Raw genomic sequence first — 27548 nt, forward strand, 5'->3', positions numbered from 1 at the left:
TGGCAGGGACTCCACATGACTCCTTCAGCTCCAGGGCTCTGGTGTAGTTCCATATGTCTTCCCAATAGGAATGTCTCACAGGGAGTGAGCATGTGTCCTGCCTCCAGTGAGCTATTTATCTCCTTAGCGCCTCCATATGGTTATGTGTCGATTATTGCAATCGGGTTCCCCTTTCTCCCTTCCTCTCCCCCACTTCCTCCTGCCCTTCTGGTAGCACTATTCCCACTCCTTTTCCTGGATTCTGTGTGTCGTGAGCCCCAGCCCTTTCTATACCTGCGTACATGTTCCGGTCTAGTCTGCATTGGGAAGTAGAACTGGGGGCACGGTACACTGTGTTTAAAGACCAGAATCTAGCTCCTTTCAGGTAGATCTGACCCAGCTCACTGTCATCCAGTCAATTCCAACTTACATGGACCCTGCATACGGTTTCTGAAGCTGCACATCTTTCCAGGGGCAGCTAGCTCCATCTTTCTCCTAGTTACCGTCCGGCCCAAAGTCTATCCATAGCTCACCAGCGGTCCTTGGAGGTGGAACAGGAGGAAGAATTCGAGCAAGACAAAAATGACTACAACTCCCAGAATGCTTCACAACGCAGACCAGCTTGAAACGGTGCTTGCTGGGTTTCCTCTTCAGCCGGCGGTCGGAGGAGCAGCGGATTTGAACGTGGGGCTCCATTTTCCCTAGGCGTGCAGGTGCTCTCGCGGACATCAGGGTTGGGGCAGCGTTGGCTGCAGCTGTCGGTACAGCCGAGACATCGAGGGCGGCGGAGCGCGCGGTGCGCCATCTCCCACTGGTACTGCGCGGGGCGGAGGGGCGGCGGGAGCCTCCCACCGGAACCTCTGCCCGGCGCACCGGCTTTGTCTGGCCGCCTTTCCGTTCGCGATGCCGCGCTGGGCGCGGGGGTCGGGGGAGACTCGGCCTCTGGGCCTTCCCGTCCTGGGGACGGTCCAGCCGGTACCGCCTTCCCGCGCCAAGGGCTCCCCAGCGCATCCGCTCCCGACCCAAACGTGCGGGCGCGAGTCGTCCGCTCTGCGCGCTCGGGTCCCAGCCCCCAGAAAGGACGCTTCTCTTGACCCTAGGGGGAGGGGAGAACTGCCTTGGGGAATCCGACTTTCGTTTCTTTGGACGGAACTAAAGGAAGGAAGGGCTGGGAGGTCGCACGATGCCAGTTGCATTTGAATGGGGCGCGTCGGGTTTCCTTTTGTTGTGGTTCTTTCGTAGTTCGCACCCCGATGACGATGTCTAACAGAGAGATAGCTCGGTGGCTATTAGAATTGTTATTCAATGTGGTTAAAGTTCTTCCTTAGAAAATGCCCTTTCCATTGAGAGTCAGTACTTTATTACTCCATACATTTAAAAGTGACTGCCGACGAAATACAACTCACTTTACAAACTGGTGAGACGTATGACCTAAAATTAGGAAACTTAGGATTGTGAGCCCAGCCAGTGCCCTTTTCTGCTAGCTCAACCCCATTGCCTCGGGTAGCGTCCTGCTTCACGGCGGCCCTGCTGAACCGGGTGGAACTACTCCAGAGGGTTTTCTAGGCTCTGAATCTTCGCCGTAGACGCCTGTCACATCTTTGTCCCCCTGATTGGCTGGTAGGTGGGAACCACTGACATTTCATTTAACAGCCGAATGTTTTCCTCTGTACCCTTAGCATGATTCCCCCTACTCTTCCGCTCCATGTTTATTCTTTAGGCTGAGTTTACAGACGCCAGCGCCTGACGTGGTTAACAGCTAGGCGTCCATGATTTGGCACTTTGGGTGATCTCTCTGTGCCAGGGTTTCCTCATGTGTAGACTGATAATGCTGCTTCTTGCCTTGAGATCAGCTTTGCTTGTTAGTCAACAGAAGGAGACAAGTCCTGAACCATCCTCATAATCTTTGTGATGTTTGAGCTAAATATAGCTGTTGTGTCAGCCCTTATTATTGAAGGTTTCCTTGGTTTTACTAAAGGTGACCACATGGCATCCTTGTCTTGGATTGGTCTAGTTCTTTAAATGTTAACATCTTATTATTCAGATGTGCTTCCTTTCACACCCCTTAATTATCTCTCTTAAGTGTCTGTATTTACATCAACTAGTAAATAAGTTTCTTCTCTACATTTTCCCTAATCAGACTTATTTTACCTGGGCAATTAAACTTTCTTGTACCCCCACCCCCCATCATGAGCCAGCACATTTTGTGAAAAAATACATTTTAAAGTTACTTATTTTAGTTTGCATTATTAGTGTCTTTGTTTTATTGAAATTAATGTTTCAATAAGTTTAAAATATATTAGTGAAATTTTGCTGGACATAGAAAATATGTGGGAAATTACTTCATCTCAAATAATTACATGTTAAATAATTGCCCCAACTCATTTTTTAATTGAAACATTTATTAAAAAGATAAACTAATGGTTCTATCAGGAGACAGATGAGGCTTTCTATTCCCATTACAAGTTATGTTCTCAGAAACCCACAGAGGCAGCTGTACCATGTCCTCTGGACTCATCATGAGTTGGAATCAACTTCATGGCAGCGAGTGATTGAGCGAATGGTCTGTACTCAGATATCATTGTAGTTATGTGCTGACTTTCACACAACATAACTGATTGTAAGGGACTCTTCCCAACTACATTCTGGACAGATATTTTTAAAGTACTGTATATCCTCAAGTATAAGCCGACCCATGTATCCGCCAAGGCACCTAATTTTACCATAAAAACTGCACTTAAAATGTGCTGAAACACTTGGCTTATTACACGAGTATATATCGTAATCATCAATGACTGCTAAGATAGTATTACTGTACTTTAGATACTTATCATTGATATTTGTTGGAAAAAGAAATTTGACATTATTTACAATTATATCAGCATTCATGGTCATATTTCCTAATTCATTTGATTTTTATTTAGTTAGTTTTTAAGCAGTTTTATTGGTACATAATCCACATATACATGTCAGTAGTTTAATCATCTCAAGAAGAGTTGTATAAGTCATTACCACAGTCAATAATGGGACATTTTCTTCTTTGTTGTACTCATTGCTATGAGCTCCTCATTTCCCCCAGCCTCCCCTGCCACACCCCGAAGAAACTGTTCATCCAGTTTCTGTCTCTACAAATTTATCCTGGATTTCATATACAGAAAAATATTGACACAAAAAAACTAACAACAATAACAAAGTAAAACTGAAAAACCTCAATCAAAAATAAAGAACATATTGAAAAACTAGAACAAATTTAAAATGGGTCAAATGGGAGCTCAAATGATAAGGTGTTAAATTTTAACCTAAGTTCATCTGCACCAATCCACTTTCCAATGCACTCTGACAGCAAAGATATACACATCAGCGGTCTATGGCCCGAGAGGATTCCATCCATGTGTGTTTCCCCTGATTGGTTTTTTTTTTGTTTTTTTTTAATCTCTAAAGCATTGAAATTGGTTAAAAGAGGGCCCGATTAGTTTTATATAGAGAGTCATCCGAGCAAACTTGTTCTTAAGCAGAACTTTTAGGCACATCCAATCAGTGTCTTCTCTCTCTTTCTTTGCGGGGTCTACTCATTGACAGAGGGGAGGAGAGACTAGAACCAGGTTCTGTATATCATACGTTCCCATGTGATGCCAAGTCTTCACACTGCTTTCCAGTTTCTTTGAGTTGATACAGTGTCACAGAAATCAGAAAATTCCGAAGAAAGGAGATCCAGCCTTGAGCACCTTCGGGCTCATTTCCTCTTTGACTAGCTTCTGTGCAAGGCCCTCAATCTGAAGCCTGTGCTGTGGCTTCAGGGGCTGCCAGACGCCTCAGTGGCTGAGTCTTGATGCCAGTCTTTTAGACACACCTTTAGAAGGTAAAGTATGAATTTTTCATTTCCTGCCCCAAATCCAAATCATTGAGTGAGTGTGTTTTATTTGTCTTCTGCGCCTGTTTTCAGACGGAAGGTTGTGCCCTCTTCCAGCTCCCCGTGGGTGGCACCATGTTTTCCTGTGACATTTGTGGTGAAACAGTAACTTCCGAAGCGGACATGAAGGCACACCTCAATACCCACTTGGAAAATGAAGTGATCTGCCCATTTTGCAGGTTGTCAGGAGTGAATTATGATGAGATGTGTTTTCATGTTGAAACTGCTCATTTTGAGCCCAAGGAACTCGGAAGGAACTTCCAGCAGAGCAGCACAATGCAGTACGGACCTTCTGGTACCGGCAAAGACAGTGCCCTGCAGTGCAGAATGGAAGTCACCACAAGTCTCCCTTCAGCTTGTGCTTCGTGTCATCTGAGAAGCTCAGCTCACAACCTGTCTAAGGATGGTGCTTTACCACACAAAACCTTGAATTCAGAGAACTTAACTGAATCGAGAAAATTCCAGAAGAGTAGGGGAAAACAATCTGACAGAACCAAAATCAGAGAACCAGTGTATGAAACGATGTATAGTCCCCCTGAATGTCCATTCTGTGGGAAAGTAGAAATTTGTAGTCAAGATCTGGAAACTCATGTGAAAACGAAACACGCCAATCTTTTAGACACCCCTTTAGGAGGTAAAGCATCAACTTTATATTATAAATTATTTAGTCTCAATGTAATATTTGATGTAGTGAATGTTGCTTTGTAAATCGGATGACTATACATTTTTAAAAATTTTGTCAGTAATATTGTTCATCTATCATTATTGCAATATAAAAAGTGATGGGGAAAATGTTACCGATGTAAAATATTCAGCAGTATTAATAGTAGTTTTTGGATTCTTCCAGTGGCAACATATACACAAGAGTTCCGTTTCTAGGGGACATTCTTTCAATAGCACAAGCCTTTTAGCCTCTGAACAGCCCCGACTGTTTTGCTGTTACTGATTTATAGTTTGATTCAATTATAATTTGAAAATACGTCTGTATGATTTCGTTTCTTTTAAATTTGTTGAGATGAATTTTGTGGCTAAAGTGTGGTCTAATCTTGTTACATATCCTGTGGGCATTTGAGGAAAACAACATACTCTGGGTTTTGGTGTCAGATAGGTCCTGTTTGACGTAAAACTAAGACCAACTGCTCTCTTTCTCTCACACAGACTGCGACCAGCCACTCTATCACTGCCCAATGTGTGGGCTCACCTGTACAAATTACCATATTCTTCAGGAACATGTTGACTTGCATTTGGAAGAAAGCAGCTTTAGACAAGGTATGTTTATATGTTCAACCAGTTCTATGCGTACAGCTAAGTAACACTGATTAGCTCATTTGAGTAACTCTACTAATTTACCCTCTTTTTCTGAGTTGTTCCTCCTCCATTAACATAAATAATTGTTCCCTGAGGTTCCTATCCAATCTTTCCAGTTGCTGTTGTCACGTTAATCTCACAGTTCTTAAAGCAGTGTAATTCTGAAGTTGACATATTTTTGGTTTGAAGATTAGCCCAGACAGGGGTTCATCCATCTACAGTAGTTCCAGAAAGTCATGAAAATTGAAATTCTGTTCTATATTTTCCCCTTTTGATTAGGATTCTGTTCCAGAGTCTTTGATTGAAAATGCTTAGTGATGGCAGCTGGACACCATCCAGTCCTCTGGCTTCTGGCAGTTGGGTGTGCGCTACATATCCTCCTGCTATTCGTGACTCTCCTTTTCCCTCTGTTCCCCAAGGAATAGAGACCAGTTGTCTTGCCTGGGATGGCTGCTTGCCTAGTTTCCACCTTTTTTCAGAAGTTGTTTTATAGACAGATTTCAAAGGATAAAACATTGTAACCTGAACTATGGCTGTGCCTTTGGGGTCTTTGCCCGAGAGTACTAATATCTCCTAACGTCGCTCTCATCAAGTTGATTCCAACTCAGAGTGACCCGTGATTTAGATGGCGCAAATATTTAATCCAATGACTTTTAAAAGATCTGGTGTATTTACAAGTTGAAGCCATTCCCTCAGCACCGGATGAAAATTCGCATCTAGTCAGCAATAATAAGCATTAAAGTAGGATTCTGCCATATGACCACTTAAAAATATTTGACTTTTAAATATTGACCTAAAAGTACTTCTGATACATTCCCAGTAGCTTGCCCCAGCTTTTAAAATTATACAAAATTTTGTTCCTTTGTATCGTATTTAATTGTGCTCTTTGAATGAAGACTCAATGGTGACTCAAGGAGCTATGCTGGCACCGTCGTTAGAGTGCTCAGCGACTAACACAAAGGTCGGTGGTTTGAATCTACCAGCCACTCCCTCGGAGAAAAATGTGGCAGTCTGCTTTTGTAATCCTGTGGGGCAGTTCTACTTTGTTCTGTAGGCTCACTGTAACCTGACAACAGTGTGCTTGGGTTTAGATATGGTGACTTAGAAATGGCAAATTTTCTCAATCCCAGTGAAGCAAACTATAAAGTACACTCTAGAACAGAAGTTCTCAACCTGTAGGTTGTGACCCCTTTGGGGGTTGAATGACCCTTTCACTGGGGTTGTCCGATTCATAACAGTAGCAAAATTATTAAGTAGCAACAAAAATAATTGTATGATGGGGGGGTCACCACAACATGAGGAACTGTATTAAAGGGTTGTGGCCTTAGGAAGGTTGAGAAGCACTGCTGTAGAGGAAGCCAATTTTGTTCTAATTTCAGTTCCCTAAGGTACACACCGTTGTTAGGTGCCGGTGAGTTGGTTGGGCTCACAGTGACTCTGTGTAGAACACAGAGAACACTGCTTGGTTCTGTGGCATACGCCCAGCCCTTGCTGTGCTTGAGCTCACTGCTGGAGCCACTTGGTCAGTTCAGCTCTCTTCCTCTGACCCTTCATCAAACAAAATGCCCTGCTCCAGGGACGGATCCCTCAGTGTTGTCTGTTCCTTCCACATCACCCCACACGAAGAATTCCTGGAACAACCTCCTCTATTCTAGTGAACAACCCAAACCAAGCTCACTGTCATCGAGTCCGTGCTGGCTCTTAGCGACCCCTGTCTACGTTTACGGGAGTAGAAAGCCCAGTCTTTCTCCCGAGGACCTGCTGGTGGTTTCGAAGTGCCGGACTTTGGGATTGCAGCCCAGCGTATAATCACTGCACTATTAGGGCTCCTTCTCTTCTGCCGTTCCCTACTAGTAATGACTCCACCTAGTGTGCCATTTTTCTGTAACCTAGCTAGGGCAGACTGTAAGAATGTCTGGAAATTCTTACTCTTGTCTGTGACTGGTTTGATATGATACATTTCTTATTTTGTAAGCATGTTATGGATAATGAGAGAAACGTATGGTCTGAGGAAGTCGTTGTACATAGTCTCAGAAGTGCACTAAAAAAGTAGCTGTGAATTGAATATCCCCAAGAATGTGAAGGAGGGCCAGCTAGGAAGATGTAGTAGAGACCGAGGGATTTGGAAAAAAAAGTATCTTCAAAGACATAATTAAACTGTCAAATGGAGAGATCCAAAGAAAGGCTACTGGTCAGAGCCACTAACTGATGTGATCTGTAGGCCATTGTAGAGAAGAAGCAGGACAACATTTTGCAAAGTACTATTTTGTTCAGGCTAGACGATGAATTATGATCTAATACCTGTATTTTGCAAATGTATATTTTATACTGTTATTTTTCCCTCCTTTTATTATTATTAACAATAGTCTACATTTGGTGTAGTAAGGAGCACTTGTGAAGAGTGTTATTTTACCTCTCTAAGCCCTGGTTTCCTGAGCAAATAGTATAATACCAACTTCATAAAACAGTTAGGAGTTGCAATGAGGTAATTCATGAAAGTGCTTGACACAGTATAAACAAGCAATGAAGTAGAGGGTCGTCCTTTAGAGAAGTGGTTTTGCGTTTTTCTAGGTATATGCTCACTGGTGTCATGACATTTATGAATAAATGACAAAAATAACTTAACTCCTTTTAAAAACAATGAGCTTTGATTGTAGCATTTACTTTATTCTGTTAAAAAATTTGTTCTGATAGGTATGGATAGTGTCCAGTGTTCTAGAGATCTAGAATTGGCTCACCAGCTTCAACAAGAAGAAGACAGAAAGAGGAAATCTGAAGAGTCGAGACAAGAACGAGATGAATTTCAGAAGCTACAGGTACAAAATAGCAATTGCAAGCTTTTGATTAGTTAGGGTGTTTATTATGTCAACATGCTTTCAAGACATCAGTCTTGTTTTGTGGTTCTTAGTGTGTTGTCTTAATTAATGTTCTCTTTTATATGCAACAGGATGGCAACCCAGGGAATGCTATTCACCACTACTCAGGTGAATCCAATCAGTAGCTACTCCCACCTTACCAGACACACACAGGAAAAAGGAAAGGTGGTTTGGTAAAAGATTGGTTAGAAGTGAAAGATTGGTTAGAAGAGCCACATTAAATAATTCACTGCCCTGCACTTATTCAAAATATATTTTACATATACAGTCTATAATTCATAGCATCTAATACTTGTGAGTACGTTCTGGTCAGGTACTGATGAAAACACTTGATATAGTGCAACTCAAAACCTTTCCAACAAATAGATAAGTGACTTTAAGAGACAAAAACTAGTTAACTTGCCCAGGAACCAAGTTGAAACCAACCTTACTGCCATTGAGTCAATACAGGCAGCTATTAAGTGGTAAAGCTTGGTTTTTACATCCATGCTAGTTGATGAGGCAATTAGGATATCAAGATTGAGAATTTGTGTTTACATAAAAGTGAAACCTTTATTTAGAATGTCGTCTAAGACTTGAAAAATTGGGAGGAGCGTGGGGGCTGGTTTTTTAAAAAAAAAATTATTAATTGGGAGTTAATACATATATTATTCCATAGTCAAGACTTAAAAATTTCCAGAGACTTCATTTAAAGCATTTAGAAAGAACTCTTTAATCATAAAGTTTTTTGATAATACTTGAGACCAGTTAAGTCAGCGGTTCTTAAACTGTGGGTTATGACCGTTTCACAGGGTTCACTGAGACACTGCTCTATCCGTCTCCAGGCGGGTCGGCCCACATGCAGGTACGCCCCCAGACAAGTACCCGGTGTGTGACATCGTCCGCCAACCCCATTACATACACCCCGTACAAATACAGGTGTATGTCAAAGAGTTGGTGCCATAATGTACTGCAGTGGACCAGTCACGTGTGTAGAGAACAGCTACTGTGTAGAAAGCAGCTGCTCTGTTAAAAGCAGCTACTGTGTGGAAAGCAGCAGTATTAGAGGTAAAACGACACTTCATGAACTATAATTACTGGGTAAATGTAAAATGTACTGTAACATCATCAACTACTAAAAAATTTATATATATATCTGTACCATGGGAACTTAATCTGTATGCTGATGGGTCTTTTTATATTCAGCTGCGGTTGATGTGAATACTGCTCCCTGTGATAGTTACAGGTATGTAAAAGAAAACAACACAGGATGGTAAACCATAGGAAACTTTAATGAACTGTATTGACTGGACTAAGCCATGTATCATCTTCAGTATTATTAAAGCTATTGTTATATATTATTTTCATTAGAAAACCATCCCATGACAATGGAACATGTAGAGAAGAACGTTAAGAAAAGAAAATATAGTGAGGACTTTTTACAGTGTGGTATTGCCTCAATAATTACAGCAGGAATTGAGAAATGGCAATGTGTTATTTGTTAGGAAGTTCTGTCAGCCAGATCTACAAAACCAAACAAAGCAAAATGCCATTTTGATAGCAAGCATCTGAGCTTCGCTGGCAAGGAAACCAACTATTTTAGCAAAGCTGATGGACTCAAGAAAGCCAGACTTGACACTGTTGGCAAGTACCATACTTCCCGAAAATGAGACATGCCCATAAAATAAGTCCTAGCAGGATTTCCAAGCATTTGTGCAATAGAAGCCATCCCGGAAACTAAGGCACAGTGATAGGCGTGGCTCTGCAGTGCACCGGCGCGGAGCGGTCATGAAGAGGGGCAGCCCTTCTCACCTGCCCCATTGGGACAGCCGCTATCTCGGAGGTGACCCGAGAGGGGCGGGCAGCCCCATCCACACGGTCGGCCCGCCCGTCAGGTCCAGTCGTTCTGTGCGTGCTGCAAGCGGAGGCCCAGAAGAGACATGGACAGTGAGAAGCAACGTCTCCTCCGGGAAGTGGGGAGCAGGACGCTCTGCTCTGGGCACTGCGTGTCCTCGGCGGGAACAGGAAAGCTGTGGCTGCCGGGTGACTCTGTACTGTGCTCTATGTTCCAGAAGAAGACGGCTTAACTATGTTTGTGTAAATGTAGACTGTTGTACCATACTCAATCAAGATAAGACATGCCCTGAAAATAACCCATAGTGTGCCTGCTTGAGGAAAAATAAATATAAGACAGTGTCTTATTTTCAGGGAAACACAGTACCACAAACAAAACATAGCATTTGTTTAAGCTTCGTATTTCAGAATTGCCAGAGCTATGAAACCTCCCACCACTGCTGAGGATTTACTGTTGCCAGCGGCCAAAGACATTGCTCAAGTTAAAATAGACACATTTGTTACAAAATTACATGCAATTTCTTTATCTAAGGACACTGTCCTCAGAAGAATACATTACATGTCTGCTGATTTTCTTGATCAGGTAATCTATGAAATTAAATCTGCTCCACTTCCAATATTTAGCATACAGCTTGATGAATCTGCAGATGTTGCAAACAGTTACTGGTTTACGTGAGGTATATTAATGATGGTGACTTTAACGATGAGCAAACCTCTTGAAACGACAACTACTGCACGTGATGCATTTGACACAGTTGATTCATTTCTGAAAGAGCATAAGATCTCTTGGGAACAGGTTTGTGGTGCCTGCACAGGTGATGCTCCAGCTATGCTAGGATGTCGATCTGGATTTCATCGTTTGGTACTGAATGAGTCACCAAGAGTCATCAGAACTCACTGTATGATTCATCGGCAAATGTTAACAACAAAGACGCCGCCCCAAGAGCTACAAGACGTAATGAAAAGCATCATAAGTTCTGTCAGCTTCGAGCTCTTGAAACAGTCGACTGTTTTCACAGCTGTGCAAAGAGTTGGATGCCCCCAATAATGCTCTGCTGTTGCACACTGAAGTGAGACGGTTGTTGAAAGGAACAGTTTTAAAACATGTTTTTGAGCTTTGTGAACTCAAAATTTTTTAATTAGAAAGCAAGACTGCGGTTGAAAGTACTTTTCAGCATTAAAAGTAAACTTCAGAAAACAGCTTACTTGGTTTCCATCTTTGCCATCTTGAATGAGTTAAATTTATCAGTGCACGGACCAAATGCAACATGCCTTGATTTGTCTGAAAAGATCCGATCATTCCAAATGAAACTTCAGCTTTGACCAAACAAATTGGATGAAAGTAAAATTTACATGTTGCCTACCATATCGGCTTTCTTTGAGGAACATGACATTGAACCAGACAGAAGGATTATGATAATAATTTTTGTGAAAGATCATTTGCACATGCTTGCAGATGAAATTTCATTTTTTCCAAATCTGCCTGACACCCCATTTGCACTTGCCAGAAGCCCATTCACAGTTAAAGTTGAAGATGTTCCCGAGACAGCACAAGAGGAGTTCATTGAACTTATTAACTGCGGTGCAGCTAGAACTGATTTCTCTACAATGCCAGTCACAAAATTCTTCATCAAGTGTTTGCAGTCATGTCCTGTTCTGTCTGAGACTGTGTTGGGCCTTTTTCCATTTCGAACAACATATCCTTGCGAAACAGGGTTTTCCAGCTTGTTGGTTCAAGTCCAAATACAGAAGTAGATTTGTGGAAGATGATCTTCATTGTGCTCTTGCAAAGACTACCCTGAGAATTTCTGATCTGGTGAGAAAGAAGCTATCTCAACCTTCACACTGACGTTGGCTTTTTATGCATACTGTCGCAAATGTAGCAATGTAGTTTACTGTTGTTATATTAAGACTGTTACCCATGCTACACCATGCTTGAAGACAAAATTTCATTTATTTGTAATTAGAAGTAAATATTTCACAGTATATAATTACATATTGTTTTTGTGATTAACCACTATGGTCTAATTATGTTCAATTTGTAACAATGAAAATATATTCTGCATATCAGATATTTATTTATATTATGATTCATAACAGTAGCAAGATTAAAGTTATGAAGTAGCAACGAAAATAATTTTATGGTTGGGGGTCACCACCACATGAGGAACTGCATTAAAGGGCTGCGGCATCAGGAAGGTTGAGAACCACTGAGTTAAGTGGAGTGGTGGTATCAAACTGAATTGGCATCTATTACATTTTTAATGGGTTGAAATTTTAAATGTGCTTTTCTATTTTTTTCAGTCCTAATTTGCTGGGCGTTGTGATGCCATCTGCTTTACAAGTGTTAGGCTCTTTTTAAGGCGCTGTGTTAATTGGATAATATGTGAATGAAATGATTTATGGTCAGATGTTTGCATCTTTCAGGACTTCTTAGCCTTTACTATGTTACTGTGCATTGTAAAAATAAATTTCCCCACCTTATTTCATCTGTATTTTTCCCTTATACACCTTACATTTTGCTATTGTTTCTTAGAACCCACTTTGATGTACACATCTGAGTCTGTTTTTCTTACTCGTGGTTCACTGCGTGCCCGTCAGGTTTCGGAGGGTGATAGGGCTCCTGTCTTTTATGTAGTTATGGACTGCAGCACAAAACGCTGCCCGTGCTTCATGGGCGTCTTCTATATAGTTTTACACGTTGTGTAGAGCTGGATGCGTTAGTCCAGGTAGACTAGAGAAACAAATTCATGAACATGCATATGTGTATAAAGAGAGTTTTTATATAAAGGGTAATTGTACATTAAGAAAGCATTCCAACCCAGTCCGGATCAAGTTCACAAGTCTGTTATTAGCCCAATGCCCGATACCAATCTGTCAGGTCCCTTTCTGACTCACGAAACACATGCAAAGACGCTGAATGCAGGATTGTCACAGGACGAGCCCAAGGACAGTCTCGGGATCCAGTGGAGGTATCAGCATCTCAGCGCTGGCGGGTCTCCACACGGCTTCAGTGGCTTCTCCTCAGGGATGTCTCACAGTAGAGTGTCTTGCAGGGAGTGAGCAGAGAGAGAGAGAAATCTTCCATGTTCAAAGAGGAAAAACCAGAAATTTCAGGAAAAAGCCATGTCACACAATAGACGCTTCATTGGCTATGATCTGATTGACAGACTAGACTCCACCCCTTCACTCTTAATCCTCTCAAGTCCCAAATTGACACCAGATTATGTACTACCACCCTGGGTCGCACCCTTTCCATAGAAACAGTTTTTAATTGCATATTATTCTAAGATTCTCAGTTCTGTTTGCAAAAAATATTTGTTGTATAGAATGATTAATTAGATAAATTAGGGATTTTGTCAACATTTGTCCATTGACTGGCCTGAAAACAAATGAAGACCACTGGCAAGTTTCCTTGGAAGGTAAAAATCACTATGTTAAGAACATGTGTGTCTTCATAGTATCTTAAGTAGAAAGGTGGGGTCCCCTATTTTCCCTATTACAAAGCACTTTTCTTGCCCCACGTATACATGAAAGGACTATTACTGCTCCTGGGATTATTTTTGTAGGCATTTTTCACAGAAATCTTTCAAGTGCACTTATTTATGAATCTGTCAATCAGACTATTTCAAAATACATTTCCAAGTAAATAAAATTATAGCTAAGTTTCCATCTTCACTGAGGTATAGGGATATAAAAATTGTTATCCTTTTATATTTCAATAGAGGCAGTATGGTTTAGATAATTCTGGAGGATACAAACAACAGCAACTCCGAAATATGGAAGTAGAAGTCAATAGGGGAAGAATGCATGCATCAGAATTTCATAGAAGAAAAGCTGATATGCTGGAATCGTTAGCTGTCGGTATTGATGATGGAAGAACAAGAACTTCTGGTGAGTACTTAAATCTCAAAGCCACGCTGTCAACATTCCACATACTACTAAAGTAATAAAAATTACTTGATGTTTGTTTAATTTTCATAATTCATGGTTTGTATAGTTTTAGGTAAAATTATATATTTAAAATCAATATTAATTATTTTAAAACTTGGGAAATTCTCATTTTTACAGTAAATAATTTACTTAAAAATAATTCACTGTCATATTTATTTAAAATGAGCCTCAAAAACAATAAAATGAGCCTCTTAAAGTTTTTATTGAATGTTCACCATGCAAACCAATGCTCTCTAAGAGATTGAGCCACATATTAGAGAGTCTCACATTTGTGGGATTATTCCATCTTTCAATTTCATTTTCCACCAACTTTTTGAGAGCCCTTTTATATAATTTCAAATTTCTAGTAGCCATTTAGAAAAATAAAAAAGGAACAGTTGAAATTCTTTCCAATACTTTAAACCTAGTGTATCCAAAATAGTATTACAACATTTAATCAACATTAAAACTATATGAGTGAGATATTTAACATTCTTTTCACATTTGTACAGAATTCTACAAATCCTTTCACATGCATTTAAAATCTATTGGAGAATTACGGACCTAATTGCTCCTCCCACATAAATGGAACCACTGTCCTGAATTTGATAGTTAACAACCACATGGTTTAGTGCCTTTGCCATATTTGTGCGTTTTCATAAACAGTATGTAATGTTTACATGTGTAATTGGTTTTGTTCAAATATGTTGATTACTATAGCTGTCCGTCCTTCTTTTTGACTGCTACATAAGATTTCCTTATGTGAATTATGCACCACTTGTTTACATATTGACAGACATTCAGATCGTTTCTAGCTTTCACTCTTGAAACTTATGAACAGATTTCTTTTTGAGCGTTTCTCTAGTATTACATTCAGAGCTGGAAATGCTAAGGTAGAGGCCATGTGCATCTTCAACTTTCTTCCTGTCATTGCTGAATTGTTTTTCAAAGGTTGTACTACTGTACATGCACAACAGTGTATTCTCTCTCCTGCTTTGTAAGATGGCTTTCTTTAAGTTTTGCCACATAACCAAGAGTGAGATGATACTTTTTAAAACTGCATTTTTCTATTGACTCTTGAGTTTTTAATGCAGTATCTCCTTTCTTTCATCCAGTTCTCTATGAGCTTGTGTTCTTTTCTTATTATGCTGCAATAATAAAATAATAATAAGAAGAAGAAATAATTCTTATTATTTCTTTTCTTCTTATCTTCTGTAAGCATTCAGGATACTAATTCTTTATTTATATGAAACTTAAATGCTTTCCTCAGGTCTTTGGTTTACTTTTAAGTTTGTAGATAGCATCTTTAATTAGAATTTTAAAATCTAAATGTATTCAAATTCTTGAATCTTTCACTCTGTTTTAAGATGATTATTTAAGAAACTTCTTCATATTGATGTTAGAAGTTTATTCCTTTTATCTTTTTTTTAAATATTTAGAGCTTGCTCTTGATAATTTGAATTTTAATCCATCTGGAATTTCTGTGTTTAAGTTTTGTGAGGGGAGGAGCAGCCCCCACCATTAATCATGGGTTTGATAGGCACAATTGTATGGTTAATATATCTAAAGATTATAGTAACGTCATAGAGAGCATGAGAGATAGAAGAGATACTGAAATAATGGAGTCAGACACATTTCGTGGTAGCATGCTCCCCTCAGCCATGCTTGGTGGTCCGCATGGAGATCAGGGGAGGGGAAGTAGGACAAGGGGAAAGGGAACAGGGGAGCAAAGAAGGGGAAGCCTACCAGAGGCCAAGAGGGGAGCCTGAGAGAGATTGCTAACCCAGGCCTATATACCTTTGCGGGGAGAGGGGGGCGGTGCAAGCCCACTCACTAATTACAGGTGAAGACATGTCACAGGAAGGGGTTGCACTATAGGTTATACAGCAATGAGAGGGGGACATCCTAGGGGGTATACATCTGACAAGGGTGGATCCTAGATACAGGATGGCAGCTTAATTTTGGATGTCACTGTGCATGTTTGACCTGTTCTCTGGAACTCCATAGAAACCATTATCAGTAGGGTGTGAACTCCACCTACAGGAACCAAATCAATGACTGCAAGTACCTTTTGGAAGAAGTAGCCCATTGTCCTTAACAGCAGGGAGCAGGCCTACCCATGGTGGGTCCAGACAGTAGTGTGGCAACCGACTGCCTTCAGGGAGGATGTCTCTAAGCATCTGACCTCCCACTATATGCTGGCAAAAAGCCCCTAATGTTTGACATGTCTTTGGGGGGAGACAAAGCTGGGAAAAAGTCTCTTTAGAATCCCACAAAGTATTTTTGTGTGTGATTGAGGGTTAAGGTATGTATAGAATATCCCCCCTTATTTATAACAATACTTAAAATAAGTACTAATGTCATTTATCTCAGTTTCACTATCCCACACAACCCCGGAACTGAATTAAAATACTATAGGCACCATCTTGTTTAATGTGCTCTGTTTGGTCACAGCCAACATTTCCACAAGAAGAATGGTGTAAAATAAAGACAAGTGTGAGATTCGTTTACTAATCTTTATGTACCTTGGGTCAAAACTATTCCCTCAGTGAAATGGGACCTATTAATGTTTTTTAATTGGAAGCAATTTTATCTATAGCTGAGCTTCAGAGAATGACATTTTCGACAGTATGTGTAATGAAATGGAGAGACAAGAACAAGATTCACCCAGTAGTTGTATGATCAGATAGATGAAAGATGAGAGCAATTTCCATCCAATGTAGTCAATCATATGCTAGTGCGAGGACTCTTGAAAATAGTAACAAGTGAGGGGATGAACTACGTTTATAACTGTAAGACAGTGAGGAAGAAGGTGGAATTGATAGGATTTAGATTTGGAACTTGAAGGAAAAGCTGGTGTTGGAAACTTATGAATCAGCCATATAAAGGTGGTAACATATCTTCTAAATCTCTTTTGCTTTAGGAATCATTGAAGCCCTTCAGAGGTATTACCAGAATGCTGCCGCAGAAGTGAGGCAGGTGTGGCTGTCTGCAGGGGTGGATCACTTTCATTCTTCCTTAGGCGACAAAGGATGGGGTTGTGGCTACAGAAATTTCCAAATGCTCCTTTCATCACTATTACAAAATGATGCTTTTGATGATTGCTTAAGAGGTATGTGAAATACAGTGCATTCCAAGTTGATTCTGACTCATAGCAACCATACAGGAGAGGGTGGAATTACTCCCTGAGGCTGCCAGGCTATAAGATACAGCTTTGGAGAGCAGATTGCCTCCTTCTTCTCCCATGGCACGGCTGCTGGTTTCAAACTGCATACCTTGTGGTTAGCAGCTCAACACGTAACCTATGTTCCAAATTACATAGCAAATACAATGAATAGTTTTAACGAAGTATTTAGTGGAAGTTTACATTAGGAATTTGAATTCTGTTGGGAGGAAAAGAAAATGGTGTACTAGACAATGTCAGAAATAACTGAAAAATCCCCGTTTTAGGTTTCTTTATGTTTGATATACTGCGATATTTGATTCATCATCATGTTGTCATGAAACACATTTGCTTGTGTTCTTTTAGGTATGTCAATTCCTTGCATTCCTAAAATTCAGACTATGATTGAAGATGCTTGGAAGGAAGGGTTTGATCCACAGGGAGCCTCTCAACTCAATAATAGGTTACAAGGGACAAAGGCCTGGATTGGAGCATGTGAAGTCTACACACTTCTGACCTCTCTCAGGGTAAAGTATGTACCTCAAAACAAAAGTGCTTGTGTTTTTCATACTTGAAAGACTTGTTTCTGTTAAAAATTATAAATTATGGACATTGTTTTTTTTTAATTAATGTAACTTTTTATTTTATTTTTTTAAAACAATTTATTAGGGGCTCATACAACTCTTATCACAGTCCATACATATACATACATCAATTGTATAAAGCACATCTGTACATTCTTTGCCCTAATCATTTTCTTTTTTTTTCTCTTTTCTTTTTTTACATTTTATTAGGGACTCATGCAACTCTTATCAGAATCCATACGTATACATACATCAATTGTATAAAGCCCATCCATACATTCCCTGCCCCAATCATTCTCAAAATTATGGACATTGTTAAGAAACAAAACTAAGTAGTACTTTTCAGACCAAGTCTGCACTGTACTTCTCTTAGTGTGCTGGGGTCGGATTTCTTATGTGGCTCTTCTCTCCCATGTCTTGGAAACGCCCACCCAAGGATCGAGTGCGACTTTGCAAGCATGGCATGTGTACCACTAATGGAAGGGATCGTTCAGTTTTAGTTATAGCACACCTCTGTACATCATATGTTGGTGTCATCATCACTTCCCTCTTGCTAAAAAGGATAAGCCATCCTTGAAGCAGCAACATAAGAGAGACATCCAGGACCATTGGAAGTGGAACATGGCCTAGATCTCTGTCTAAAGTGGCAGAGGGTGAGACCAGAGGCACCATCAGCTGAGGAAATGAGACCATGGGACAGAACAGAAGATCAGCCCTGAGGCTGAGTTCTCAAGGCAGAGCAGCAGGCTGGCTTCCTATCCCACAGGGCAAGGGGCCATGTGGCTGAGAGGCTGCAGACTGAAGATCGACTTGGCTGCTGACTGAGGAGAGGTGTTGCTCTGGATTAATGACTGTACCCTTTTTGTTTTCTTACCCTTGCTTATAGTAACCTGTTCACTTCTCTAATCATCCCCTTACCTGTCAGTATTGTCTGTGAGCTCTGTGGGGCCATTGCAATGACCGATTGAAGCCAGCATGAAGTAAGAGTGCTGTGGGCAGAGTGGCAGGTATCATCAGGATCTGTGGCAAGAGGGAAACCAGAGGAGGTCTGATATGGAACCTCTCCATGCTGTTGACTCACGAAGGCTCATTAGTTTGTCTTCCAAAAAGGTCCTATCAGAACCGTGACTTCTGAGGGGATATGTTGAGCCAGTTAAGTTCAAGGTAGAGCGGCCAGCTCAGGTGTTTTTGGATGACTTTTTGGCCCCTAAAGGAGTAATTTAGGTAGATTTTTCTCCAAGGTCACAGGACTGTCCCGGAAGCCTGTGAGGAAGAAGTCTTAAGAAAATTAAACATTGCATTGGTGAGAAAAAGACCCGGAGAGTTATGCCAGGAAGCGCTTCCCCATCATAAGGTGCCCTGGGTCATACTTTGAGGGTAGGAAACTGCACTCCGAACACCACAGCCCTAACTGATCCTGCCCCACTCTCAGACTTCGTGGTTTCCCAAACTCAAAGAACAAATCAAAGAAACACGTGAGGTCCTTGAATTTTCACCAACTGCATTCTGATGTGATGTAAATTGAGGAGCGCAGAATTCTTCAGGGCAAGGCTAAAGCGGTGGAAACAACATCTTCAGAAACGTGTAGACCTAGATGGAGTATATGTTAAGAACTACTAGCCTTACATTTTGATATTATTGTTTAATCATGTTTTCCATGATTTTGTCAAAAAACAAATGTCCCCCAATAAAATGGCGGATTCACTGGCTGCCTCAGTGGGCTCCAATGTGGCAAAGGTGAGGATGACCCGAGGCTGAGTGGTGTTTGCTTCTGTTGTGCTCCGGGTCTCTGGGAGTCAGAACCAGCTGACGACACCTAACAACCACAACATTGCTTTTGGACGTGTCTTCATATCTCCCACCTGCCTCACGTCATCGTTCGAATAGGCTTTTATCTGTTTTTACTGAAGTCAGAGTTCCCACTATGGCTATGTAAATAGCGTTCTTGCTAATGTTACTTATTTTCCTGTGAAAAACTTGTTGCCTTTCCCTTTTCCTTTTGCTATATGATTTCATCCTGAGCTTAACTTTTTCCAAACACTCCTGATCATTGAATCCAGGCCCTCCTTTTTAAAGAACCTCTTCATTTCTCTGTTCTCCCTGTCCCAGTATGGATTATTGTGCTGGTCCAGGTAGACTAGAAAAACCAATCCATAGACACTCATATGTATTTAAGAAAGGTTTATATACAAGAACAATTGAATATTGAGAAAATGTCCAGTCCAGGTCATGTCCATAAGTCCAGTATTAGCCCATAGATCCAATACCAAGCTATAAAATCCTCTTCAGACTCACGAAATGCATGCAATGAAACTGAATGCAGGAGGATCACAGGTCAGTAGGTTGGAAATCTTCTGGATCCTGCGGCATAAGCATCTCAGAGCTGACAGGGGTTTCTGTGCAGCTTCTCCAGCTCCCAAGACGTAGTGCCATATGTCTTGTCAGTAGAGCATCGTCTCAGGGAGTGAGCAGAGCGAGAGGTGTCTCGCCTTCAAGGAGGAAATCCAAGAGTTGCCAGAATTCTCAGGATTAAGCCATGCCCACACAGGGGCGTCATTGGCTGTGATCCGATTGACAGACTAGACTCCACCCCTTCACTCTTAATCCTATCAAGTCCCAAACTGACACCAGATTATGTAACTACCACAGTGATTTACTCTCATTTTCCCTACACCTTTATCACATAGTTTCACTGTGTACACGTGTGTGGAATAAGGGTATTACTACTGAAAGGGAAGATGCCTTCTGATTCACATTCACACTCTATGTATACATATGATTCCTCCTTGAATCTTTTTTCAGATCTTCTCTTAGTCTTGATATTATAAAATGTTACCATAGATTATTATATTGCATATTTTTCTTTTGACTCTGGAAGTATGAGTTTTAGGTTCTCATTGTAGTGGCTAGGAAGGAACCCTGGCAGTGCTGTGCAAATGGCATTGAGCTGTTAACTGCAAGGTAAGTGGTTCAAACGCACCAACCACGCTAGGGAGGAAAGATGAAATGATTTGCTCCCCTAAATATTAGTGATCTCTGAAACTGTATATAAGGTCACAGTGAGTTAGAGTAGACTCGAAAGCAGTAGGAACAGTGGTTAGGAGATGGATATTTGAATTCAGACTGCCTACATTTGATCCTAGCTTTTCTACTTGTAGATGTATTACTGAGAGAGCCTGGTGGCATAGTGGGTTCCTACTGGATGACAGTGAGTTTGGTTTTGATAGTGACCCTTTCGGACAGGGTACAACTTCCCCTGTGGGTTTCCAAGACAGTAACTTTGTACAGGAGTAGATTGAGCCTCAGGAGCGGCTAGTGGTTTTGAACTGCTTATCTTATGGTTTGTTTCAAACAAATCTGTGTTGCAAGAAGTACAGTGGAATGCTCCCTAGAGGCAAGGATGGGGAGACTGTATCACATACTTTGACATATCAGGAGAGCAAACCCTGGAGAAGGAAACCATGCTTGGTAAAGTAGGAGGTTAGTAGAAAAGAGGAAGAAGTTGCAGCGATGGGCTGATGAGGTGGCGGCTGGCTGGGCTCAAATGTAACAACGGTTGTAAGGATGGCATTGTTGCATTCTGTTGTACACAGGGTAATCATGAGTTGGAACCCTATCGATGACACTTCACACCACCACCTTGTGATTAGCATCCCAATGAGTAACCCACTAGGCCCCCCAGGACTTCCTAACCACAGGCATAGAGGTTAGAGTTTGCCATATTAAGTAACTGACTACACCTCACTAATACAATAACTTTAGAATGATAATCAGAACGGACTGTTTTAATGCTTTCTAAATTTCTCTTCTCCTTTTACTAATTCATACCTTCAGGTTATAAACTGTGTCATAAGGACTTTTAAGATAGTTTGCTCAAAAGTAGTCTGGAGCATGAGGCCATTGCCCAGATGACCTCAGAGAAGAGCAAATTGTTTTCAAGTCTTAAGAACTAGTGTAACTTAGCATCTCTCTTCCCCATCTCTGCTTCTCTAGCCTCTTGTTAATCTGAACAGATTAGTGACCTAAAACACAGCCTACATCAAAGTAAGCCTGTGTCTCATTAACACAACAAAGACTACCCACTCCCAAATGGTATTGTAACCACAGGCCTACAGGATAAGATTTATTACAAATATTTGGGAGGACTGACTGGACTTGGTGTTTAGACCTGCTAGGTGCCTTTTACTTCCTTTCGATTTCTCCCGTTTGTATGGGAAAGCTCTAAATTGTGCCCATCTACCATGGTACTTTGGAAGCAGATAAATTGTATCCTAGATTTCAAAGATTCGTTGATGAGGAATAATTTTGACCTGAGATAGAATTTGGACATGGAGTTGCTTTAAACTTCTCGGGATTGTGGGGTGGGGTGAATGACTTTTGCATGTGGCGAGGACATGAATTTGGGAGAGAGTGGGTGGAATGGTATGTATTGAATTCAGACCCCAAAAATATTTGTAATAAATCTTATCGTGCAGGCCTGTTGTTATAATACCATTTGGAATGGGTTGTCAGACCGGACTTTGGTGCAGACTTTGTCTTGGGTCAGATGTAAAAGAAGCTAAACAAGAAGCTAGAGCAGCAGAGATGGGGAGGAGACATGCCAAGTTACATGAAGATTGCCCAGGAGCAGAAGCTCAAAGAGATTAGAATGTTCCCTTAGAGCCAACCGGGAGGTTCAGCTTTGCCCTAGTGCGGGCACCTTGGATTTGGAGTTTTAGCTTCCTTACCCATGAGAAAATAAATGCCTGTTTGTTGAAGCCACCCGCTTTTGATGCTTCTGTTGTAGTAGCATTAGATCACTAAGACAGCTTCCTTTTCGGGAAAGAACACCATGATGGTCTTTTGTAAGCGGTACAGAAATGGGTACACCGACCTTTTACTATGATCTTTATAAGCATTCTTGTTACTGGAATTTTTTTAAAGAGCTAGTGGGGAAAGAGATAGTCAAGATAATTTTTATAGCTACAAATGGTTTTGGGGTGAAAATCATCCCAATTTTCAAATGACGTTTTTACTCACTCCATCGGTACTCCAAGAAAAGTCAGGAGCCCGAATCTACTCTTCACGTACATTTTATGTGTCAGAAAATGTTTGTAACTTAGCTCAATCGTCTATGTTTTTATGGATTGTTATACGAATAGCTATTTCCTACACAGAAATAATACTTCTCCAGGTTAATTATAAAAGCTCATGTTTATTTTCTGTTTTCCTATGGAAAGAAATAATGCCGAACTGAAATTTGTTTATAACTGAAAAATGTCTTTATTAAGTACCTTTGATGAAAATATTTTAAAAACTTACTATACATCCATTTTGTCCAAATTTTTATAGGTGTCACATTATTGATTTCCATAAGTCAACTGGCCCTTTGGGTACGCACCCCCGATTATTTGAATGGATATTGAACTACTATTCTTCAGAAAGGGAAGGAAACCCTAAGGTTGTGTGTACCTCTAAGCCTCCTATCTATCTTCAGCACCAAGGTTAGTGTAACTCATAGATCATAATGTTATTTATAAGATGTGCTAATTAACTTTGGTTTTAGGAGAGATAAAGGTTCTGGTAATGGGTGTAGATGAGGAGAAGTACGTGATATTAATCCAATTCCCGAAGAATGATAGTACATGGGATCTTCAGGGTCTTCTTTGCTCCCTTTTTCTTCTTTGCCCATCCCATATCTCCAGGTCTTTACCCATATCATGTCACCTTAATAAAGCTTCCCTGACCACTTTATTTTAGAACTGCAATTCATTGCTGACATTTCCTATCTCTTGCCTCTGCTACACTTTTCTTGCTCTAACATAAAAATAAATAGTTTCATTTATTTATCTTGTTTATAGAATTTGTATTACAGTATAAACTCCATGAAGGTTGGTATGCTTCTCTCTTGATTTTTGCCATATCTCTAATTGCCTATAATAGTGCCTGTCATAGACAATTGATAATTTTGTTCAATGGGTGATTTTGATTGACAGAATAATTGTGAATAATTTAATGGCTTAGGAATACAAATCTCTCTATTGAAATTTAATGTATATAAATTTACTTCTGGGGGAGGGAAAAATTACTTCTGTTTACCTTTATAACCATGAGAATTTTGGGCATGGGGTGGATAAATAGTTATAGATAAATATAACATATATAGGTATTTTTTGATAGGTCATAGTAGAACAATTATTGGTATTGAAGAAAGAAAAAATCGAACATTATGTTTACTGATACTTGATCCTGGATGTCCTTCTCGAGAGATGCAGAAACTATTAAAGCAAGACACTGAGGCGAGCAGTCTCAAACAACTTCGGAAATTTGTGGGAAATTTAAAACATAAGCAGTACCAGATAGTGGCAGTAGAGGGTGTTCTTTCTTCAGAAGAGAAAGTTGTAAGTATCTAAGTATTTATTTCAAATAATTTTTAGCTAAAATCAGTGTTAACCCTTTTTACCTCCTAATATCATTCTGTTTCATTAAGTAGGCCAAACACATTTTGTGTTTAGGTCATTTTTTTTCCTGAAATGAACATCTTTAAATTCCAGATATTTAGATATTAGTGTCAGGTAAGTGCTGAGTAATTAAAACATAGGGGCTTGAAAAGCTTTGTCGAAAATGGGACTAAGAGATAATGGAATTTTTCCATGAACTCTTTGAAGTCCCCTCATACATGGTAGGAAAACCTATCTTCATCCAGGGAGGACTAACCATACAGGTCTTAATATTTGTTAAAATGTGACTTGTGATCACTGAGGCTCTATTTTATGCACTTGAGCTCTACTGGATTGGTAAAGTTCTAGAATTTAGCCCAGGTAGAATAACAGGTTTTATGTTGGGCTGCTAGCCACAAGGTCATCAGTTCAAAATACCAACCCCTTGTTGGGAGAAAAATGAGGCTTGCTACTCCCATTAAGAATTAAGTGTTCATAGCAGATTATAGAAAACAGTATTAAGAATCAGGTGGTGATAGCATGGATGCTGTGTGACTCCATCGATGGGATTGAACAACAGAGCTGTATGTGAATGGCTACCTTGGATTGTATAAGATATGCCAATAAGACTATTATAATAAAAAATGCGAAACCTTTCCCTAAGTATGAACTGAAATTATGTATTTGTACATGAAGTTTAGCAAATGCGCAGCACCTGGAATCTTTAAAAAAGAAATGCCACTATTCGAGTATTTCAGTGTTTTATTTTCCTCCAAAGAGAAAAGGGACAGAGGGAGCAGTTATGTAGAAACTAGAACCTTGAGAGAAACATCGAAACCTGTCTGAAATGTTTGAGATTCAGCTAAAATACTCTGCTAAGCCCCATAGCTTGTGATACAAAGGTATTGATTGTTAATACGAGGCCCTTCAATTTAATTGTGGTACACTGAAGGTTTCGTTGCAAATATTTAAATAAAAACCTCATTTCACTTCTAAATCATTTCACTTCTAAGTTATTGGTTTGAACCCAACCAGAGACTGGGAGAAAATGTGGCCTCCTGCTTCACCTGCTTCCATAAAGATCAGTCAGAATCTCCAGGGACTGTAACCGAACTATAGAAATGTAGGACTGGGGATTATATCCCACTGAAATTACTAATTTAAAGAGCAAACACGCCAGTGGGGCAGTTCTACTTGGTTGAATGGGGTTGCTCTGAATTGGAATTGGCTTAGTGGCACCTGCCATCCCCCCAAATGGCAGCCTTGTTCATTTGTCCAGACCACCTGTGGGGTTAGTTTAATTGTTCCTAAAACCCCCAGATCTGTGCTCACTGATGCACAGATGGTTTTTGGAAGCACGGGTGGAGTTACATATCATGGAGTCCAGCAGAAAATGGTGATGGCAACAAATGTGCAAATGTGCTTGACACGATAGATGGATGTTTGTATGATAATAAGGGTTGTACATACCCTCCGTAAAATGATTTACAAAAGAATAGATGTACAGTTTCAGAAACACATAGGGGCAATTTACTCTCTCCTACAGGCAGGGTGACTGAGTCGGGATGCAGTCAGTGGCAGTGAATTTGGATTTTGGGCTTATGTTCATGAATTCATTTACTCCCGAGAACACCCTGGTAAGGTAGCCACTGTACAGAGCAGATGCTGAGGCACAGAGAGGTGGTATTCCTACCATCACATGGCTCTGAGGTAGCAGAGTCAGGCTCCCGGGTAGTTTGCACACAGATTCCTGACCTCTCTTACTTCTTCTCCGAGGATGCAAAGCTTTCTAGTGTAGCATTTGTTAAAATTTTGTGGGAATAAAGTTTTATTATTTTAAAACAGACTGTTACGAAAAGCGAACAATTTAACATGCCTTAGTTTTGCATTTTGACTTCAGGACTTTGTTCTTATTTTTAAATTTCTTATCTCTATCCAAAAGTGCTTCTGACCTGTTTTACATTGTAAAAATTCAGCAAAGACAAGAGCACTAGTTCATCTGCAGGTCCGATGGAAATTCACAAGTTTAACAAAGACAGAATTGTAACGACATTTGTTTAGTTTTTACCTTATTTTTGAAACGTATTCCTTTCCTAAATCATAGGTACACTTCTTTTGAATGGCAGGAATCTAAGAATAAAGTCAACATTTTAAAGTATTCCAAAATATAAATATATATAACTCCATTTTATTGTTCATTCATAGTTCAATTTAAGATTAGTTATGGTATTTTAATAATTCTTACAACTATTATTCAATTGTTCTGAAGTATTTTTTTGAAATTCTAGCCAAGAATCTTAATTTGCTGTAGTTATTTCTGCCATAGTATTTTTCAGCATCTACTAATCCCAGCTCTGCTCCAGAATTCGGAACACTAGTTCAGTTAAGGAATTTACTTTAGAAAGATCCTCCTAACGAGAATCACTGAAGGGAAGAAAATTAGGTCAGAGTCATGTTTTCCATTCTCTTCCCATGTGCTGTTTGATGGTCAGATGGCATCACAGTAACCCTGGTCCTCTTAACTTGGCCTGCCTATGCTTCAGCTTAGGTGCATATGCCTCGATTTACAAGCAAAGTGGTGAAAATAGCACAAAATTTTAAAGTTTTGAATTGCCCTTTGGAGGTCATAGGGTTTTTCTTTCATTTTCTAGTGGATCTGCCCCTTGCCGCTGTGGCCCTGGCTCTCTAGCTTTCCTGTTGCTTTTCCCTGCCTCTTTTAGAACCTGCATAATTACTTTTGATTCATTATTTCATCAGTATTCACTTTTTTAAAAGTTCTGTCACATCTTTTTTCTGGTACTTCCTTGCATTTTTTATGATGGTTTTATGTATTCCTAATAGAAATTTGAATTTGTAACTAGGAATTTTTATTACGGATTTTTAAAATCTCAGATTCATTTATTTATTTAAAGATCATTTTATTGGGGACTCTTACAGCTCTTATAACAGTCCATAGATTTGTTTTCATGGTGATTAATACATATTTAAATTAATTGATTTCTAGCTTGCAACTAACAGTTTTTCGTTTGTTTGTTTGTTTTTAATATCTTTTCAAGGCCAGGAGACAAGCTTCTCAAGTCTTTACTGCCGAGAAAATTCCTTGAAGAACTGAGCATTGATTGTAGAATTATACTTTGCTTTCGAAATTCACTTATTAAACTCAATACAACTTAAAATGTTCAATTCTCTTAAGTACATAGCTTGTTATACTTTCATTTTTAAAATGCTTAATTGGAGTTGATGAAATACTTTAATAATTATTATTTCAATAAAATAGCTTGTTATATATCTTTGGCTTTTTCTTATTCTTTCAGAAACAGATTTCCTAATATGGCCATAAACTAATATGTATTGGAGCCGTACATATGTTAGGTTTTTTTTCAGCATGTTATTATATGTTGTTTAATCTTCAAAATAGCCATTTTGGGATAGAATTATTCTTAGCCTTCTGAGGAAGCTGTAACCCCAAGGTTTCTTAATTTTTCTGAACTTAGTTATAAAGATTCCAACTCAGGCTGTCTCATTTCCAAGCTCTTGCTCTTT

The 27548-nt window shown here is 39.9% G+C and overlaps 1 protein-coding gene across 6 annotated transcripts; it reads left to right on the forward strand.

The window, feature by feature from the left end:
- Window positions 1-626: 626 nt before the first annotated feature.
- ZUP1 (zinc finger containing ubiquitin peptidase 1) lies at window positions 627-27181 on the forward strand. Of its 6 annotated transcripts, none has more exons than XM_075554631.1 (10): window positions 627-793; window positions 3636-4523; window positions 5048-5158; window positions 7892-8013; window positions 13632-13800; window positions 16763-16951; window positions 17369-17534; window positions 22918-23069; window positions 23746-23966; window positions 27062-27181. In XM_075554631.1, the coding sequence occupies exons 2-10, from the start codon at window positions 3965-3967 to the stop codon at window positions 27107-27109; spliced, it is 1737 nt and encodes a 578-aa protein (XP_075410746.1). In that variant the 5' UTR covers window positions 627-793; window positions 3636-3964; the 3' UTR covers window positions 27110-27181. The 6 variants fall into 6 exon arrangements, with proteins under 6 accessions (XP_075410746.1, XP_075410748.1, XP_075410750.1 ...); XM_075554633.1 differs by having other exon boundaries at window positions 3923-4523; XM_075554635.1 differs by having other exon boundaries at window positions 627-775; window positions 3923-4523.
- The last annotated feature ends 367 nt before the right edge of the window (window positions 27182-27548 follow it).

The sequence above is a fragment of the Tenrec ecaudatus genome, chromosome 7 (assembly GCF_050624435.1).
Source record: "Tenrec ecaudatus isolate mTenEca1 chromosome 7, mTenEca1.hap1, whole genome shotgun sequence".
Taxonomy (NCBI): domain Eukaryota; kingdom Metazoa; phylum Chordata; class Mammalia; order Afrosoricida; family Tenrecidae; genus Tenrec; species Tenrec ecaudatus.

Excerpts from the sequence above, each read along its gene's own strand:
- ZUP1 (XM_075554631.1), top strand. The coding sequence starts at position 3,965 with ATGTTTTCCTGTGACATTTGTGGTGAAACAGTAACTTCCGAAGCGGAC. Across the intron at positions 8,014-13,631 it reads ATGAATTTCAGAAGCTACAG|AGGCAGTATGGTTTAGATAA; the intron begins GTACAAAATAGC and ends ATATTTCAATAG. Across the intron at positions 17,535-22,917 it reads CTGACCTCTCTCAGGGTAAA|GTGTCACATTATTGATTTCC; the intron begins GTATGTACCTCA and ends AAATTTTTATAG.